The 18,696-nt window shown below is 41.1% G+C and overlaps 1 protein-coding gene across 15 annotated transcripts in view; it reads right to left on the minus strand.

The window, feature by feature from the left end:
- Positions 1–18,696, minus strand: part of FGGY (FGGY carbohydrate kinase domain containing) — a 520,049-nt gene that overhangs the window by 362,026 nt on the left and 139,327 nt on the right. For all 15 annotated transcript variants that reach the window (XR_004276097.1, XR_004276096.1, XM_032301938.1 and 12 more), the window contains 2 exons: positions 10,298–10,409; positions 3,767–3,918 (listed from right to left, as the gene is read on the minus strand). Coding sequence is in view for 13 of the 15 variants with exons in the window: in XM_032301938.1 (XP_032157829.1) it covers positions 3,767–3,918; positions 10,298–10,409 (264 nt within the window). In the remaining 2 variants the exon portion in view is untranslated. The remainder of the gene's footprint in view (positions 1–3,766; positions 3,919–10,297; positions 10,410–18,696) is intronic.

The following is an 18,696-nucleotide window of genomic DNA, read 5'->3' on the forward strand; positions in this document are numbered from 1 at the left end:
ACCTTTCTGGCTCCCAGTCTCCCATTGCCCCATTCAAAAGAAGGTACTGTATCCTGATTCTCCACCAATGTATGCTCTTCAAAATATAAAGGGCAGAACATTTTTTCATGTGTCTGTTAGCCATTTTTATGTCTTCATTGGAGAAGTGTCTGTTCATGACTTCTGCCCATTTTTTGACATGATTATCTGTTTTGTGTATGCTGAGTTTGAGAAGTTCTTTATAGATCCTGGATATCAGCCCTTTATCTGTAGTGTTATTTGTGAATATCTTCTCCCCATTCCGTGGGTTGGCTCTTTGTTTTGTTGACTGTTTCCTTTGCTGTGCAGAAGCTTTTGATCTTGATGAAGTCCCAAAAATTCATTTTCGCTTTTCTTTCCTTTGCCTTTGGAGACATATCTTGAAAGAAGTTGCTGTGGCTAATGTCAAAGAGGTTATTGCCTATGTTCTCCTCTATGATTCTAATGGATTCCTGCCTCATTTTGAGGTCTTTTATCCATTTCGAGTTTATATTTGTGTACGGTGTAAGAGAATGGTTGAGTTTCATTCTTCTACACATAGCTGTCCAATTTTCCCAGCACCATTTGTTGAAGAGACTTTTTTCCACTGTATATTTTCTTCTGCTTTGTCAAAGATTATTTGACCATAGATTTAACACATGAAACAATGTTCATCATCACTAGCCATCAGGGAGATTCAAATTAAAACCACATTGAGATACCACCTTACACCAGTCAGAATAGCCAAAATTAGCAAGACGGTAAACAACATGTGTTGGAGAGGATGTGAAGAAAGGGGAACCCTCTTACACTGTTGGTGGGAATGCAAGTTGGTGCAGCCACTTTGGAAAACAGTGTAGAGATTCCTTAAGAAATTAAAAATAGAGCTTCCCTAGGACCCTGCAGTTGCACTACTGGATATTTACCCCAGACATACAGATGTAGTGAAAAGAAGGGCCATCTGTACCCCAATGTTCAGAGCAGCAACGGCCACAGTTGCCAAACTGTGGAAAGAACCAAGATGCCCTTCAACGGACGAATGGATAAGGAAGATGTGGTCCATATACACTATGGAGTATTATGCCTCCATCAGAAACGATGAATACCCAACTTTTGTCTCAACATGGACGGGACTGGAAGAGATTATGCTGAGTGAAATAAGTCAAGCAGAGAGAGTCAATTATCATATGGTTTCCCTTAATTGTGGAGCGTAAGAAATAACACGGAGGACATGGGAAGATGGAGAGGAGAAGAGAGTTGGGGGAAATTGGAGGGGGAAACGAACCATGAGAGACTCTGGACTCTGAAAAACAATCTAAGGTTTTTGGAGGGGCAGAGGGTGGGAGGTTGGGTAAGCCTGGTGGTGGGTATTATGGAGGGCACATACTGCATGGAACACTGGGTGTGGTACATAAACAATGAATTCTGGAACACTGAAAAGAAATTTAAAAAATAAATTAAAAAAAAAAAAGATATAAAGGGCAGAGCTTCTAGAACTAGAAGTGGTTCTATAAGTCTGTGGGCCAGCCACATCAGCATCACCTCAGACCTTGTCAGAAATGCCAATTCTCAGTCCCTATTCCAGGACTACTAAATCAGAAATCTACAATTTAACAAGATTCCCCAGGTGATTCATTTACACCTTAAAGTTAGAAAAGGGTCATAAGCCATCTGGGTTTTAAGGAGAAAATGCTAAAACTGGTATTAGCAATATCTTTTATTTTGAATTTGCAATCATGATAAAAATCAAAGAAATTCTCAGCATGGATTCCTGTACCAGCTTACCAAAAATAAATAAATAAATAAAAAATAAATTTAAGAAATTTGAAAAACAGATTAGAGGCTCAACCATCAGGTAGTTAAATACACGATGAGATAATGTTTCAGGCCTTTCTCAGAAAGCTCTGAAACGGAACTGATTAGTTAGATGGATGGATGGTCAGTCTCAGGAGGCCACAGTCACGACCACCATGCACTCTAGAACCTAATTGTTTTCTGTGTGCTTTCATTAGGGCAGTTTGATCTCAAGCACACAGTACTGAGCCTCCAGAGAGGCTTGCACCAGATGTGTCATCAGACCTCCTGGGATATACAGTCCAAAGCGGGCCATGAAGCAGGCGCCCAGTAAGGCCCTGATGATGTATGTACCAGTGGCCACCTGCCTGACCCTCAGCCCTTAATTCAGTATAGCTCTTTCTTACTTGAGGCCAAGAAGGGGGTGATGTATCCAACCATCTATTTCCTTGCACCATGTTTAGGCTGGTTTAAAAACACCACTGCCCCTGTTCCTGGTCCTATCCTAAGCAACATAGGCTTTTAAAGAGGGATTTCAGAGCAGAATGTTATGATGGGGTGAGCTGGGGTTTGGAGGCCAGCAGACATGGGTTTAAATTCTGGCTCTATCCTCTGTTTAGGAAAATCATACTGTTCTCTCTGGCAGCCTCAGTTTCCCATGCTTTCCCATGTCAGAGCTTGCTAAGGCTAAGCTGAGCTTGCTAAGGCTACATCAATTAATGCCTACAGAATGCAAAGCAGAGGGTGGGGCCAGTGTGGAGTAGTTCTGTATTCTGATTGGTATTTCAGAATATACTGATATCAGGTTTTCAAACTGGTCCAGACCAGCTCTCTCACTTCATAGATGGAAAAAATGAGGCCTGGGATGAGAACTCCTTTGCTCAAAGTCACACAAGGTGGTGCCAGTAGAGTCGAAACCCCTGACTCCTAAAATGCTCTGTTTTCAAACTCTTAATAAATATAGAATCTTTTTGGCAAATTAAAGCTTACACAACAGCTCAATATGCTAAATAAGAACCCATACCTCCCTTGATTACTGATGCCCTCTCTGCTTCCATCTCTCCTGCTCCCGGTGGCAATCCAGGGACATGTTCTCAACACCCTTACGCTCACCCACCCCCAAACACATTTTGAGTAATCGAAGACTCAGCCCACCTGAAACCCCAGAGCCAGTAAATGAACCATTCCTGATCTTACTCATTAGATGGATCCTCACCTCACCAGACCACTGAGGGATTTTCAAGTCCCTGAGGTTCCCAGAGGACATGAACTTTCTCGCACATCCATCCCTACCAGGCACCATGGAGTTGACAGTGCCATTATCCACACTTCATAACAGAACCGAACACCGTTATCTTTCAAGGACATGGAAACTCAAGTTCACGTGACATGAGAAACCCCAACATGCCACCAAGGTCAGATTAATCCTTGGGGGATACAAGTACACAGAGAAAGAATGTTCTGGTCAGAAGATGTGAACTTAAAGCCCAGCTCTGCCACCTTCTCTCTGGAATGGTCATCAGCCTCTCGTAACTCCAGGAGAGTCCTAGATAGTAAGAGAATAGATTTTGGAGTCGGCCAGTCTCAGATTCCAACCCTCGCTCTGCCACGTACTTACTATGTCATTTTGGGTGAGTTGGTTCATCTCTAAGAGCTTTAGTTTTCTTGTCTACAGACAACCCTCACACCCTCAAAGGAAGAGAACAACCAACCCTTAATTTCGTAAGGCGGCTGCTAGGATTCAAAGACATAATCTGTGTCAAACACTTATCACCGTGCCTACCTACGGTTAGCACCTAAAAACAGGAATGATTTAACTGCAACCTAATCAATAAATTGGGATCAACCTTCCTCAGAGAGGTGCTGGGAAAAATCAAGCGTAACAGACTTTAGCACGGCGCCTGGTACAGAGGGGTTCGCAATAAATGGCATCCCCAGCTGCAATGAGCACGCTCGCTCCACCCTCGGCGCTCACCTCTTTGAGCCACAGAAGCTTCGGGGCCTGCATCTCCACGGACATGACGCCGCCAACACACTGCAGGACGCTGTGCTTGGTCTCGTTGATCCTGCGGACCTGACTGACCGCCCGGTGGTCCAGCCACATGATGATGTTTCGGTGGGCATCCCCTAGCAGAAATGAGAGGAGGGGGACACATGCATAATCTTAGCCTTCTAATTCACTTCCTGAATCCCAAGGGCACCAACCTGCACAGCTACCATAATTCCACACGTCAACCACAGCAAGGGAGAGGGCCACCACTAACACAAGCCAGTACACTCCACCCAGACCCAGGATTTCCCTTCCAGCCATGTGTCTGTCCTTCGAAGTGTCACCTGGTTAAATGTCGACACTAAAACCCATTGAGATCTACCAATTAATTAGATTCTCATTCATTCTCTCCCAACTTCTTCCCCTCCTTTCCTAGCCCTTCTGTTCCAGAAAACCTTTTCTGGGTCTATATTCAGGAAAAGAGCCTATGAAGTAAGCCTAAAACAATATGTTGGCTTTTTTTTTAAGATTTTATTTATTTATTTGACAGAGATCACAAGTAGGCAGAGAGGCAAGTAGAGAGAGAGAGGAGGAAGCAGGCTGCCGCTAAACAGAGAGCCCGATGCAGGGCTCGATTCCAGGACCCTGGGATCATGAACCAAGCCAAAGGCAGAGGCTTAACCCACTGAGCCACCCAGGAGCTCCCAATACATTGGCTCCCAATACAGGGCTCGATTCCAGGACCCTGGGATCATGAACCAAGCCAAAGGCAGAGGCTTAACCCACTGAGCCACCCAGGAGCTCCCAATACATTGTGCTTGGACAGACACATCAACAGAATAATATATCCAATATAACACACCGCCTACCTCCATACAGTGGCTTTTATCTGCTTATAGTTCCACTACTTCTAGTCATTTTGATTGAGATTAGTTAACTTAGGTGTTTTAATCTCCTCTCTCGGTTTGGTGGAGTAGGAAGCAATGGAATTTTTTTCAGTTTGGGGATCAGGCAGACCTCATGGGGAACGTGCACTATTTCAGTTACAGGTGGAGATAGAGTGAAAGAGTCTTTAAGTTTTTCTTAGCCTAAGTGTCCTTACCTATAAGACAGGGATAACACCTAAGAGCATATAAGGGTTTGGTTCACCAAACAAGACAATGCACATAAAGGCAAGTACCTATCACACAGTAGGTTCTAAAGAAGATGAAGAAAGAAGAAACAGAATTTAAAACCAGGTGGAAAAGCAGCATAGGCAGGCACCTCACACCCTTCTGCTACAATCCTGCAGCCCATATGGGAACGAACTGTCCCCTTCTCCCTTCCATGGCCGCGATTAATTCCTCACATACTAACGGGCAAGCCGATATTCTTTTTACAGTTCTCTGCTTCCTCAGATGGCAAAATGCAGAGAGCAGCAATGACTAAACTGGGAGATAATAAAGGGGAAAGATAAAAGGGCCCCAACAGTAATCGAACCAGGCATTTCACACATTATTTTGCAATTGGAGAACAGCCGCAGCAATTCTATGTCTTTGCTAATAACAAATATTTATAAAGCTGTGTGTGTGTGTGTGTGTGTGTGTCCCCCAAATGTTTTATATGATCATCTCATTTAATCCTCAAAACAACTCTCTGATCTAGGTCATTTTCCACGATGAACGGACTCTGAGATTTAAGATATGCCTCCTATCTCACAGCTTGGAAAAGCATACAGCATGCTTTGAAACAGATCTGTGCAGAGAACAGATAAATAAATTGGTACAACAAACTTAAACTCAAGCTACACAGATCAACATGAATAATGATACCAACTGGGATATTTTTAAACACCATATATACTGTTTGTTGTTGCGGGTATACACATGTGTTGGGAAAGCACAGAAACGATGTGTTTGCGAACACCCACTACAGCCGCATGGTCACCAGCTAGGCAGAGGGGGAGGGCAGGAGCTGAAGCTTCAAGTAATTCTCCTTTAAAAAATGTCTGTGCAAAGAAGGCAAATTTTCACCGGTTATCCTCTGTAGTGGGTACATAGGGGGCTGACGATTTTATTTTCCTTACTTTGCCATGTCTCTGAAAAAAAAGAATCTTTAAAACTGAAAGAAAAAAAAGCCAACCTAAGAAAATATGGAAGTCAGGTGATCAGCACCATGATAAGACAAGGACTCAGTCTCTGCTTTGCCTGCGGGTGGGGGGGATGGACTGTTCAGACCCACAGAAGCTCCTCACTACAGTAATACTTTGAAAATAAGAGGAAGTACCTGAAACCTTCCAGAAACACATCTAAGATCTGTTTTTTTGTTTGTTTGTTTAAAATCTTTTTTAAGATTTTGTTTATTTGAGAGTGAGCAAGAGAGAGAGAGCACAAGTTGGGGGGGGGGGTGCCGTGGAAGAGGAAGAAGCAGGCTCTATGCTGAGCAAGGAGCCTGGTGTGGGACTCATCCCAGGAACCTGGGATCGTGACCTGAGCCGAAGGCAGACGCTTAACCGACTGAGCCACCCAGCTTTGTTTTTAAATAGCTGAGTGATTACACTGTATAGTATCACTGCTTTAAGTTTTGGTTCTCAACTCTTCTTGCACATTAGAAGCACCCAGGATAGTTTTAAAAACAAAATGATGTCCAGGTCTCATTCCAGAAACATCACGGAATCAGACTGTGGGTATGTGGGCACACACACACACACATGCATTTGCGTGTGTGTGTTAAGGGGGACAATGTCGGGGCGCCTGGGTGGCGCAGTTGGTTAAGCGTCTGACTCTTGGTTTCAGTTCAGGTCATGATCGCAGGGTTATGGGATCAAGTCCGACTGCAAGCTCCACATTCAGCAAAGGGTCTGCTGAAGATTCTCTCTCCCTCTCCCTCTCCCCTCTGCATGCTCTCACACGCTCTCTCTCTCTCTCAAATAAATAACTCTTTAAAAAAAAATGGGGGGCCAATGTCAATATTGCTTCTTAAATATCATAAATGCAACTGCAGCTGCTTCAAGACTTCTGTCACCTGTTGCTGAACTTTCAACTGGAATGCCTTTCAGCTGGCAGCTCCTACTGCCTCGACAGGAAGAGGCTCCCAGAACAAACACAAAACCACACAATGCAGTTGTGAGAATCAAGTAGCTTATTACATATATTGGAAGATTATTGATTCATGATTCACACTGTGGACAAAAACAGGAAGTTAATCATTTTTCAGCTCTTACAGAAAATCACAAAGAAAGGATTCCACTGAAAGCTTGTTTAAGTACTCACTGAGCACTTGTCATGTGCCAGGCACAGTGCTGGGTGCTGGGATGCCGCCAAGAATATGTCACAGTCCTCCCTGCACAGAGCTTGTGGCTGCCTGGGAAAAGCCAGTCTGTCAGGCATGTCAACAGTCAGAACAGAAGTGGGACACGGAGCACAGAGGAGGCTGTGCACAGCTGAGCCCCAGGCTGCACAGAGAGCTTTCAAAAGGCACGGAAGCTTTCCATTTGGTTCTGAAAACAACGGGCCACTGGTTAGCCAGTGGTGAAGAGAGGACAAGGAAGCAGGCTCTGACACAAGACAGTAAGCATGTGAAACAAAGCACCGGCCTTAGAAAGTGTCATGTTTTCAGAGAATTAGAAGCAAGGGCTAGAGCGGAATTTGGGTTATACAATCCGTGGACCCATGGGCAAGACTTTTCATCCATGTAGTCACTCTGTTAACATTCTGCATATCTCACAGGAGGTGTGCCAAGCATGCTTGTGGGAAAGCACTATGAATTAGCAAAAACATCTCAGTATTAGGTTTCCACTGCAGAGTAACCTAAGTGGTAATTCCCTTCCCGGCCCTGAATTACCACCCTTGCTGCTTCTTGCTCCCAAGACTCCTGCGGCTGGGATGACCCGAACAGAGCTGTGCTGGGAGTTAGGGGGTTGCGGAGCAGGGAGCAGGCAGTCCTGACACCACAGTCCAACCTGGGGGCTCTCTGATCTTCAAAGGAAGGAAGATCAAACACGAAAAAGCTAAAATGAGAATATTTTATCATGTAGTAATGATTACTGTTCTTAAACAACTGTACTTAATTTACTTGGGGTTTTTTCCCTTTTCTTTTTCCTTTTTTTGTTTTTGTCTTTTATTTTTTGTTTTTGTTACCATCTTTACATTTTTGCTTGTGTTGGGGGTTTTCTTTTAATGGTAATGGTTAATTTCCTGACCCCACTGCCTACTCCTCACAATTACTCCAGTTAACCAAGAGGTGTTCACTACCACACAGGTATAAGAAGCCTTGAAACAGCCTTTGAGTCACCTTTAAAATTCAAATTTCATTTTCTAGCACAAGATAATCCATTTCAGATAAAATCTAACAGGTTCTAATAGAACCTGTTGAAAGGCAAGAAGCTGGTAAGGGGCATCTGACACTGGACGCATTTGATGAATGGGTACACTTTAACCTTTTGGGTGGAATAAAATTATTTCAACACTTATAATTAGGGTTGCAACCTAACTACCCTGTTAATAGAAAGCCTGTTAACAGGAGGCAATTCCACCTACACCGAGAAAAAGATGGCACCCAGAGAGGGTGCATATGTAAGCAGGCTTAACAAGAAAGACCTCTCTTCCACTTGAAGTGTTCTTGCTCCTGGTATCTTAGCTACCCATTTAGCAGCAGCCAGTGATTCTCCACATACCAGAACGATGGAAGAAACTCTGACAATGCTGATGATACTGAGCTCTCTCCACAAGCCAAGTGAATACAAATCTTGGGGGTAAGCCTCATGATTTGGGGATTTTAAAAGATCAAGGGTTAATTTTAATATAAAGCCAGAAATAAAAACCATGCATTTTAGCAGATCAGAGATTAGCATCCTTGGAACACAGGGCTGGTAACATCGAAAGTATCACCCCAAATGAGAATTCAACCAGCAGCATCCCTAAGAGACCATCGCCTGGTCGCTACCAAAAGGAACTCAATCGAGGAAATGCTGACAGCCTCCCAAGGGGCCAGCTCCGTGGCTGGCCGTAATCTCATAACTGGAGAGTGCATGTTGCTGCTACGAGCTGAGGTCTACTAGTCCAGGCCCATTTCTTTGGTCTGTGCTTTCCGAAGTGGCCCAGACTAGAGCTGTTCTGCCCTCCTAGGCCAGAACAATGCCAGGGGAGCCAGCAATCAGCCACTAAGAACAGGAAACATTCTTGTCTGTCTTTGACACCCCAACACTTAATGAGACAGGGTATGGCACACAGGAGGTACTAATAAATGTGGCCAAAAGGAGGAAAAGTGTGTGTGTAGAAAGATGGGCACCATGACCACTATGTTCTAACCATTCATCCACCTGTGTACTTTTACCAGCACATGTAATTTACATAAATCACTATTCTATGAATTAGGTCAATAAAAGTCAGTGGGACACATTTTTTTTTAGGAATTCAGGATCGGATGGAAGAAACGCTTCTGAGCATTCAAATGTCAGGTTCTCCATCCTCAGAGCAAAGCTATAGTTCATTATTCCAATTCTTTCAGAAAATGCAGAGGGAAAGTGACTCGCTCAAGGTGTTATATACAGCATCAATAGAGCTGAGATCTGGGACCTTCCTGACTCCAGTTCCAAGGTGTCCCAGAGTACCATGGTATCCACAGCTGGACTCTCAAAAACAGGCTTGGCCTAAAACACATTTGCAATGGCCACCTCGGCAACACTTTGCTGGGGATGCCTAGAGCCACACTCAGATGGAACATGCAATTTCCAGTGTGCCGTGGTCTCCACCACTCCCAGATGTCTTCTGTTCACGAAAAGGTTAAAAACTGGTTGAAATTTATCTCCACACATGTGCTATTGTTTTTGTTTGTTTGTTTGTCCAAACCTGGTGTACTTTACTCATTTTTGTTACCTACATGACCTTTATGGGATTTTGGGTTTGCAACCTCAATGCTAGTGCTATTTGCTAAAATTTCCCAAGAGGGAAAGATCTTGACCCATGAGAAATTTCTGATGGCAAACCCAAGTGGCACATACATTTGAAACAGCTCATTACTGTACTCACAAGTCTCTATAAGGACAATATCATTAAATGGGAATGTCCTTTGGTTTGGTTACTGAAAGAGAGAGGACAATCTGTTTCCAGCTTCTGTGTGATGCATGGTCCTGTCTGCCTTATTCTATTTCCTTTAAATGGACTTGGCTCACCTGTTCAAATGCTGTATGATGCCATCATACACAAAGCAACTTAGGCACTGACACTACCTTCCCAGGAAACACGCAGACCACTTGCCCATTTCAAGGCTGCTTACTCTGAGCTAATGATCCCATGTCCTTCCTTCATTCTCCACTATGGCTTTTACACATTAGAGAGCCAAGTCTCTCCCTAATCCAGCCCCATGTCACCATTCCCACCAACTGTTCTCCAAGCATATAACCTCCAGGACATGATTCTGGCCTCCGTGCTCCATCACTGTATCTCATCCTTGGCAATAAGAGACACCTGACCTTGTGCTCCACCTGGGGCCCAGCCAATTTCCCACCACCAGGGAAAGAGAGTGGAATGGTCCTACCTTCATGGTTTACTGGCAAAGGACGAAACTGCTTATCCAAAACCACCAGAGAACATGTGGCATCAAACCCAAGCCCTCGGATTTGGTTTACATCAATCCCTTGTACAACTTGCTGTTTTAAAAACAAACAAACAAAAACATAAATTACAAACAGGCTTTTACAAGACTTAAAACAGTTATGACTAGAAAAAAAAGGTGAATGGCTAAATTGAATAATATTTACAACAGAAAATAGATAAAAGTTGAATATAAAATAACAGAAGATCCTATAAATTAATAAGACAAAGACAACCAATTTAATTGGAAATCAAGCAAAGGACATGGCAAGTCACTTCATAAAATAAAAAAAAAATAGTCAAAGAGCATATAAAAAGATTCCCAACTCCAGTTAAGTAAATTAATGCAAATACAACACACCAATCTCTGCCTTCCACATTGGCTAATATGTATAAAATTAACAGTATGCAGTTGTGGCAGACAGAAGGGGAACTTCTCTTACATTATTCTAACAGTGAAATAACTTGGCACAGATTTTGGAGAATAACTTCAGAGTATTTAGTAAAAATAAAAACATGCATAACTTTTGCCCAGCCAACTCACTTCTAGGAACATACCTTAGTGATTTATTAGCATAAGTTACTATGTAGATTAAATTTAACTATAGCACTACTTAAGAATATATTTAAAATTTGGAAAAACTATTTTAATTAGAGTATGGTACATCTGCAAAATGGAATATTGTGCAGCCATTAAAAAGAGGTCGAGAAGTAACTCCTGAGTGTGGTACTCTGAAGGGGTGCAAATTCTTTTAGCAAAATAAAAATATCAAGCTGGACAAAATCATCAAAAACAAACATCTGGGGGCTAGGGAACATGAATAAAACCACATTTATTTATTTATTCTTAAAAAAATCAAAGCATTTAATTTTTAAGGATTCATTCTTGAAAAAGCAAAATTGTATTTAAAACATTCACACAAAAACAAAATAAAACAAAACAAAAAACTCTAGCACCAGATGGCTCCACGGGGGGATTCTGTTAAGCACTCAAGGAAAAAATAATTCCATTCCTTCACAAACTTGTTTAGGATACAATGAAGGAGAGAACATTTTACAACAAATCCTACATGGCAAGCATTACTCACATACCAAAGCCAAACAAAGACATCAAAAGAAAATAACACTATGGGCCAATATCTGACACAAAAACAGGTGTAAAAATCCTTAACAAAATATCAACTACAAAACATGTATTACATAATATGACCATGTGGGGTTATCCCAGGAATGCATGGTTGATTTTACATCCATAAATCAATCACTGTATTATACATATTAATAGAATAAAGCACAAATACCAAATGGTCATCTCAACAGATGCAGAAAGAGAAAAACAAAACAAATCAATAAACTCAGAGACAAGAGAACTTCTACAATCTAATAAAGCCAACTACAAAAACCTACAGCTAACATTAAACTTCATGATAAAATGAATGATTCCCTCCTATATTATAAACAAAAATGTCTCTTTTACTTCCATTCAACCTGTAGTTAATGTTTCCAGCCAATGCAATAAAGCCAGAAAAGAAATTTAAAGCACAGAGATTGGACAGAAAGAAGTTCAAACATCTTTTTTTGCAGAAAATATGATCTCATATGCAGAAAATCCTAAGGCATCTGCCAAAAAAAAAGCTACTAGAAGTAATCAGTAAGTTTAGTAGGATCACAGGATACAAGATCTGCATATTAAAATTAATTGTATTTCTGTATACAAGCAACTAACATGTCAAAACTCAATTAAGGAAATAACTCCATTCAGAATAGCATTAAAAAAAAAACCCTGAGGATGAATTTATCAAAAGAAGTTCATAACCAGTGCTCTGATAAGTATAAAACATTGCTACAGAAGAAGCTACAAATTAGAAAAATATGCTATATTCATGAAATGGAAAATTCAACCTTGTGAAAATGGCAATGTCCTCAAATTAATCTACAGGTTCTCCATAATCCCTACAAAAATTACAGCAGGCTTTTGGATATTTGGGGTTTTTTTTTTTAATATTGTTACAAATTGACAAGCTGCTCTTAACATTTATACAGAAATGTAAAGGATGAAGATGAGCCTAAGCATTTTTGAAAAGAAAGAACAAAGTTGGAGAACTTAAGCTACCTGATTTCAACTTTATATAAAACTATTACTACTAAATCAGTGTGGCACTGGCATAGGATAAATTTACAGAGTAAATGGAACAGAAGAGAAATATGAGAAATAAGCCCAAACATTTATGGTTGATGAATTTTTTTATAAAGGTACCAAGACAATTCAATTTAATAATCGACTATTTTTATTTATTATTTATTTATTTATTTATTTATTTAAAATATTTTATTTGGGCACCTGAGTGGCTCAGTTGGTTCAGTGACTGACTGCCTTGGCCTCAGATCATGATCCTGGAGTCCCAGGATCAAGCTCCCTGCTTGGTGGGGAGACTGGCAAAAGGACAGTCTCTTCAATAGCAGCACTGGAACAACTAAATGTCCACATGCAAGAAAAAAAACCAACTTATACTTCTAGACTTTTATCTCACACGCACACAAAAATTAATTCAAAATGTATCATATCTCCAAATGTAAAAAATAAAACTAAAAGACTTGGAGGTGAAAATTTTCTGACATAAGTTAGATAAAGATTTCTTTAAAAATAAGAGTCATAAAAGAAAAAAAAATGGATATATTTGACTTTATCAAAATTTTTAAATTTTGGTCTTCAAATGCAACCATAAGAAAATAGATAAGCTACAGATTGGAGAAAATATTTGCAATTCATACATCTGATAATAGATCTACATATAGAATCCATAAAGAACTCTTAGAACTGAAATAATAAGAGAAAAATAACCCAATTACAAAATGGACCAAAGATTTAAATATACATATCACCCAAGAAAACATACAAATGTCCAATAAGTACATAGAAATATACTCTACATCACTAGTTATTAAGAAATTGCAAACTAAATCACATTTGGAAAATACTGACAGTACTAAGTGTTAGAAAATTCAGAAGAAAGGGGAAGCCTCATACACTGCTGACGGGAATGGAAAATACAGCCACTTTGGGAAAACAGTTTGGCACTATTTAAATATAACTTATCATACAACCCAGCAATTTTACTTGAGCATTTACCCAAGAAAAATAAAAACATATGCCAACATAAACACTTGTATGTAAACAGATATAGCACATTATTTATAATACCCCCAAACTGAATACAAATCAAATGCCCGTCATAGTTTAATCAAAGGGCTAATCAGTGTGGTACACCCATACAATGGAATAGTACTCAGCAAGAAAAAGGCACCAACTATTAAGTGCAACAACATGAATGAACCTTAAAAACATTATGCTAAATGAAAGAAGTCAGACACAAAAGAATGCATGTTATAGGATTCCCTTTATATGAAATTTCTGAAAAAGATTAACTATAAAGACAAAAAGCAGATAAACAGTTATTATGACTGGGGCTGGGGAATGACCAGAAACAGCCACAAAGGAATTTTTTTAAAGTAGCAGAAGCATTCTAAAATGTGATTATGGTAATCATTGTATGAATGTGTAAACTCAATAATATCACTGAATTATATACTTAAATGGATGGATATTATGGTATGTAAATTATACCTCCAACTGTTATGTATTTTTAAGAGGTTCAGCTAAAGATGAAACGAAAAGACATCCATGACATGTTAGTAAAGTTAAAAAAAATACAGATCTTCCTCCACTTTGGATGTGGTTACATCGGATAAACCCATCATAAGCTGAAAATAGCTTTAAGTCAAACATCATAGCTTTGCCTAGCCTGCCTTAAATGTGCTCAAAACACCTCCATTAGCTTCAGTTGGGCACAATCATCTATCACAGAGCCTATTTTACAGTAAAGTGTTGAATATCTCATGTAGTGTGTTGGATACTGCATTAGACGTGAAAAACTGAACATTTACATGGGTTCAGAATGGTGTAAGTATGTTGGTTCTTTACGCTCATGATTACAGGGCTCACTGGGACCTGCGGCTCCTTACCACTGCCCAGCATTGGGAGAGAGCATCATATCGCATTTCACTAGCCCAGGAAAAAAAGTCGAAACCCCAAATTCCAAGTACGGTTTCCATGGAATGCCTATCACTTTTGTACCATCATAAAGTTGAAAAATCGTAAGCTACAGACAAATTTGTATACAACAAATCATTAACAGCAGTGATTGCCTCTGAGAGCAGAAACTGCAGTTGGAAGAAACTGGAGACTTTTTATGCTGTCATATAATTTTTAAAGTAGTAAAACAAAAGATTATTTCTATTTTTTAATTTTTGTTTCACAATAGTGAAATGGAGCCCCACATGGGGCTCCATGCTGAAAGTAGAGCCTGCTTAAGCTTCTCTCTCCCACTCTGCCCCTCACCCCTGCTTGGGCATGCAAAACCGCACACCCGCTCTCTCTCTCTCTCTCTCTGAGAAACCAAAAATGGTAATAACCTCTTAATCCCACAAAAGTCAGCTCAAAAGTGTCCACATCCATTTAAACTACACAATTCTTCTTTTTCCTTGTTTTAGAATCCCAGACTTGTAATTTAGGATTCCAGGAGGAGCATCTGCTAGTGAACTGTCTGTGACTGTTGGCAATATCTTTGCCCCACAGCGTGAGGTAAATGCCCTAAATACCTTTATGACATCTACTGATCTACATGTATACCTTCATGAAATCTTTCATATGCAAAAAGCACAGCACACTCCGTGTTGCGTAAGCACATGTACAGGTGACAGGCAAAGGGAACAGTGATCAAGAAGACTGAATAAACTCAAACCTTCTCAAGGATTATGGTGCGACTAACCTCCCAGTGGGTGCAAAGAAAATACTCTCTTCAATCTATTTTATGAACCCTTCTGAAGATCTAGAGTTCTATATTCTATTCGTGGCCTTTCATTCACAAAGGCCCAACCTCTCCATCTCTATAATAGAAATTCATCACAAAGAACTACAAGACTAGCTGTGACATGCATTTAAATCTGATTTGGTTAGATGGCCACATCCCCAGCCTTACCTAAAAATGTGTTATGATCATGCTGACCAAGGAGTAGGACCAACCTACTCCCCAACCCCACCCCCACCGAAACCATCCCAGAAAGACGGCTGTCAAGGTCACACTACCCAGAAGGTACCTGGCACTTGACCTGCTGACCTGAGGATTCCTTTAATGCTCTTATTAATGGAAGAAGAAAGCAGTCTAGTAAAACCACCCCAATGTCTTGGCATCGAGGGATTTTCCACAGCTAGAGAGAAAGCACATTGCTCTTCTAAAGAATTTCCAGAGAAGATTTCTGCAACTTCATTTGGTAACCTGGTCCATGTCTAACATCTGTCAACTCGTAGCTATGGGGCAGCAAACAAATATTTGGGAAAGGGATTGTGCATAGCTTTGTTCTAATAGTGGGAACCAGTTCAATCCTACATGTGTTTTAAATCAGCGGGCTCTGCCATATTGGGTGGGGAGACAGTATTCCTTTGAAACCCTCCAAACTGAGAACTGGAGGGTCAGAGGCATACCTGGCTTTTTCTTTAACTCTATTTGGAGCCAAGGGTCAAAGCCTAGTGCCTCACCGAGTCCAACTTGCAACTGAGTTTTGTGGCTGGTACTGTATTCTTTTCGATCTTGATCTGAATGCCTCTGTCAGCCTTGAGGGTGTGTGGGGTTATGAAATCCCTGGTTCCCTCAGGCTCATCACTCCCTGTTGCCTGCACGATTCAATTACTCACACGTTCAATCAGTCAGCAAATATAATCAAACCTCTTCTAGGGTCAAGCTGAGCACTCTTCTGGGTATTTAGGAAACAAAGAAGAGAATATTAAAAAAAAAAAAAAATCCTTGCTCCTTTGGAGACTACATTTTATTAGGAATAGACAACACCTAATATAAATAAAACACAGAGTGTACTAGAAAATGATAAGGGGATGAGGAGTGCCAGAAAAGAGGGAGGTAGTTGCTGAGAAGTGAGATTGGAGTTAACACATGAAGGACCTGAGGTGCTGACCTTATGGAAATCTGATGGGAAATTGTTGCAGGCAGGAGAACAGCCAGTGCAAAGACCCTGATGTGGGAAGAGCAAATGGGCTAATATAGCTTGTATGGGGAGTATGTAATCTGCAAGGCCCCCAGAGACACTCTATTTAGCAAAATTAACTCTAGTGACTAATCCAACGCATAAATACAATCTTGGACCATGGCCTACACAGCATCTTAGCTTAGGTGTGGTGCTGTCCCTTAAAGACAAACAGGGAAATGGACACCCAACACTTCCATTTACATCAGGGGCACCAACATTCTTCTAAGAAGGGAAATTCTGAAACTACCTTCATCTCCTTCCTCTCCACTTTCACCAAGTCCTATTAGATCTTCCTTCCAAAGTCAGTCTTGCCATCTTTATTTATTTCTCTGCCAACATTCTCATCCAGCCATTCATCATTAAAGAAAAGTTACTGAACTGCCTGGGTGGCTCAGTAGGTTGTGTCCAACTCTTGAGTTTGGCTCACATCATGATGTCAGGGTCATGAGATCAAGCCCCACACCAGGCTCCCTGCTAAGCAGAGAGTCTGCTTAAGATTCTCTCCCTCTCCCTCTGCCCCGCCCCCCGCTGTACACACACTCTCTCTCTCTCTCAAATAAGTAAATAAATCTATAAAAAGAAAAAAGAAATTATTAAGCACCTGTATGTGCCATCATGGAGTACCTATGCTGAACAAGACAGATGTAGTTCTAGCCTCCCAGAGCTGATAGTTCAAAGGAATCTCAGCCTCCAGAACTTCATTAGAAGAAAAATGCCTCCTAACTGGCATCCTTGAATTTAGTTTCTGTTCCTTGTAAGTCATCCTGAACCAGCTGCTGGTCAATGTGAAACTCAGGATGATTCTAGAAGATACCCTACTGGTCTCAAAACTGGCTATCCCAGGTTTGCCCCCTTATGCAATGCAGTCTCCCCTCCTCCTCCAACTAGAACCCATCTGCCCCAACCTGGGCTGGCTCCTTTACAACCCCTTGTCAGCACTTCTGTCCATGCCATTCCTCCAGCTCTGAATGTCATCTCTTAGAGTTCTCCAGAGTCCATGTTGGCCATATACCCTTTCTCAAGCCTTCACCATTGACTGGGAGTAGAGAGGTCCCGATTTTTTTACTCATTCGTTCTTTTGATACTTGAGTCTACTAGGTGTTAGGACCTGGGTGAGCAAACTGTAGTTCTGACCCCACAAAACATCAAATCTAGGAGATAAGATAGAGATCAACTAAAAAAAAAAAATCAGATTTATTATTTGATTATAAAATGACTATTATTTTGTTATTTATCAAAAAATGGATGCTTCACAAATCATGTGACATTCTATAAAGGAAAAGTATAAGATACTGTGACAACATTCAGTAAGTAAAATAGAACTTAGTTTGGAGGTGATATTGGGCAAGAAAAGGCTTCTTCCTTGAATAACTGGACTTCTGAGCTAAGATTCAGTGCAGCGCCATCCAGTGGAACTTCCTACAGTGATGGAAATTTTCTGTTTTTTACCTGTAGCCACCAGCCGGGCCTGGCTCCCAAACATCTTTAATGAAGGGGTGCCTGGGTGACTCAGTGGGTTAAAGCCTCTGCCTTCGGCTCAGGTCATGATCCCAGGGTCCTGGGATTGAGCCCCAAATCGGGCTCTCTGCTTGGCAGGGACCCTGCTTCCTCCTCTCTCTCTGCCTGCCTCTCTGCCTACTTGTGATCTCTGTCTGTCAAATAATAAATAAAATCTTAAAAAAAAAATCTGAAATGTGTGGCCAGTGCATCTGAGGAACCAGACTTTAAACTGTTTTTTTGTTTCAGTTAACTTATATTTAAATAGCCACATGTGCCTAGTGACTACTGTATTAGATGGTGTGAATCCATGGATGAGGAGGAGTTAGATACATTGACAGAAGGTGGGAAGAGTCTGTAGAAAGGAGAAAGAATGTGACAAAGGTCCTGAGGCTAGAGTGAGCATTGCCTGCATGTTTGGGGACAGGACAGAAGGACAGTGTGGCGGCAACACAGGCAGTGGAGAGAAGCATCCTGAGATGAGCCAGGAAAGTAGGGGGAATCCAAGCCAGACAGGGCGTGAAAACCTCAAGTTAAGGATTCTGTCTTGTATCCAAATAGCAGTGTGATGCTATGGAAGGATGGTGAGCAAAAGAGTGACATGATCAGGTTACAATGGGGAAAAAAAAAAAAAAAATCATTCCGGCTCCAAGAAGGAGAAGAGATTGCAAAGTCAAAGTGCATACGTGACATCAGTTAGGTTCTTGCATAAATCCAGACAAGTGACAAAGGTATGTGGCACTGGAC

Source organism: Mustela erminea, chromosome 10, assembly GCF_009829155.1.
Source record: "Mustela erminea isolate mMusErm1 chromosome 10, mMusErm1.Pri, whole genome shotgun sequence".
Taxonomy (NCBI): domain Eukaryota; kingdom Metazoa; phylum Chordata; class Mammalia; order Carnivora; family Mustelidae; genus Mustela; species Mustela erminea.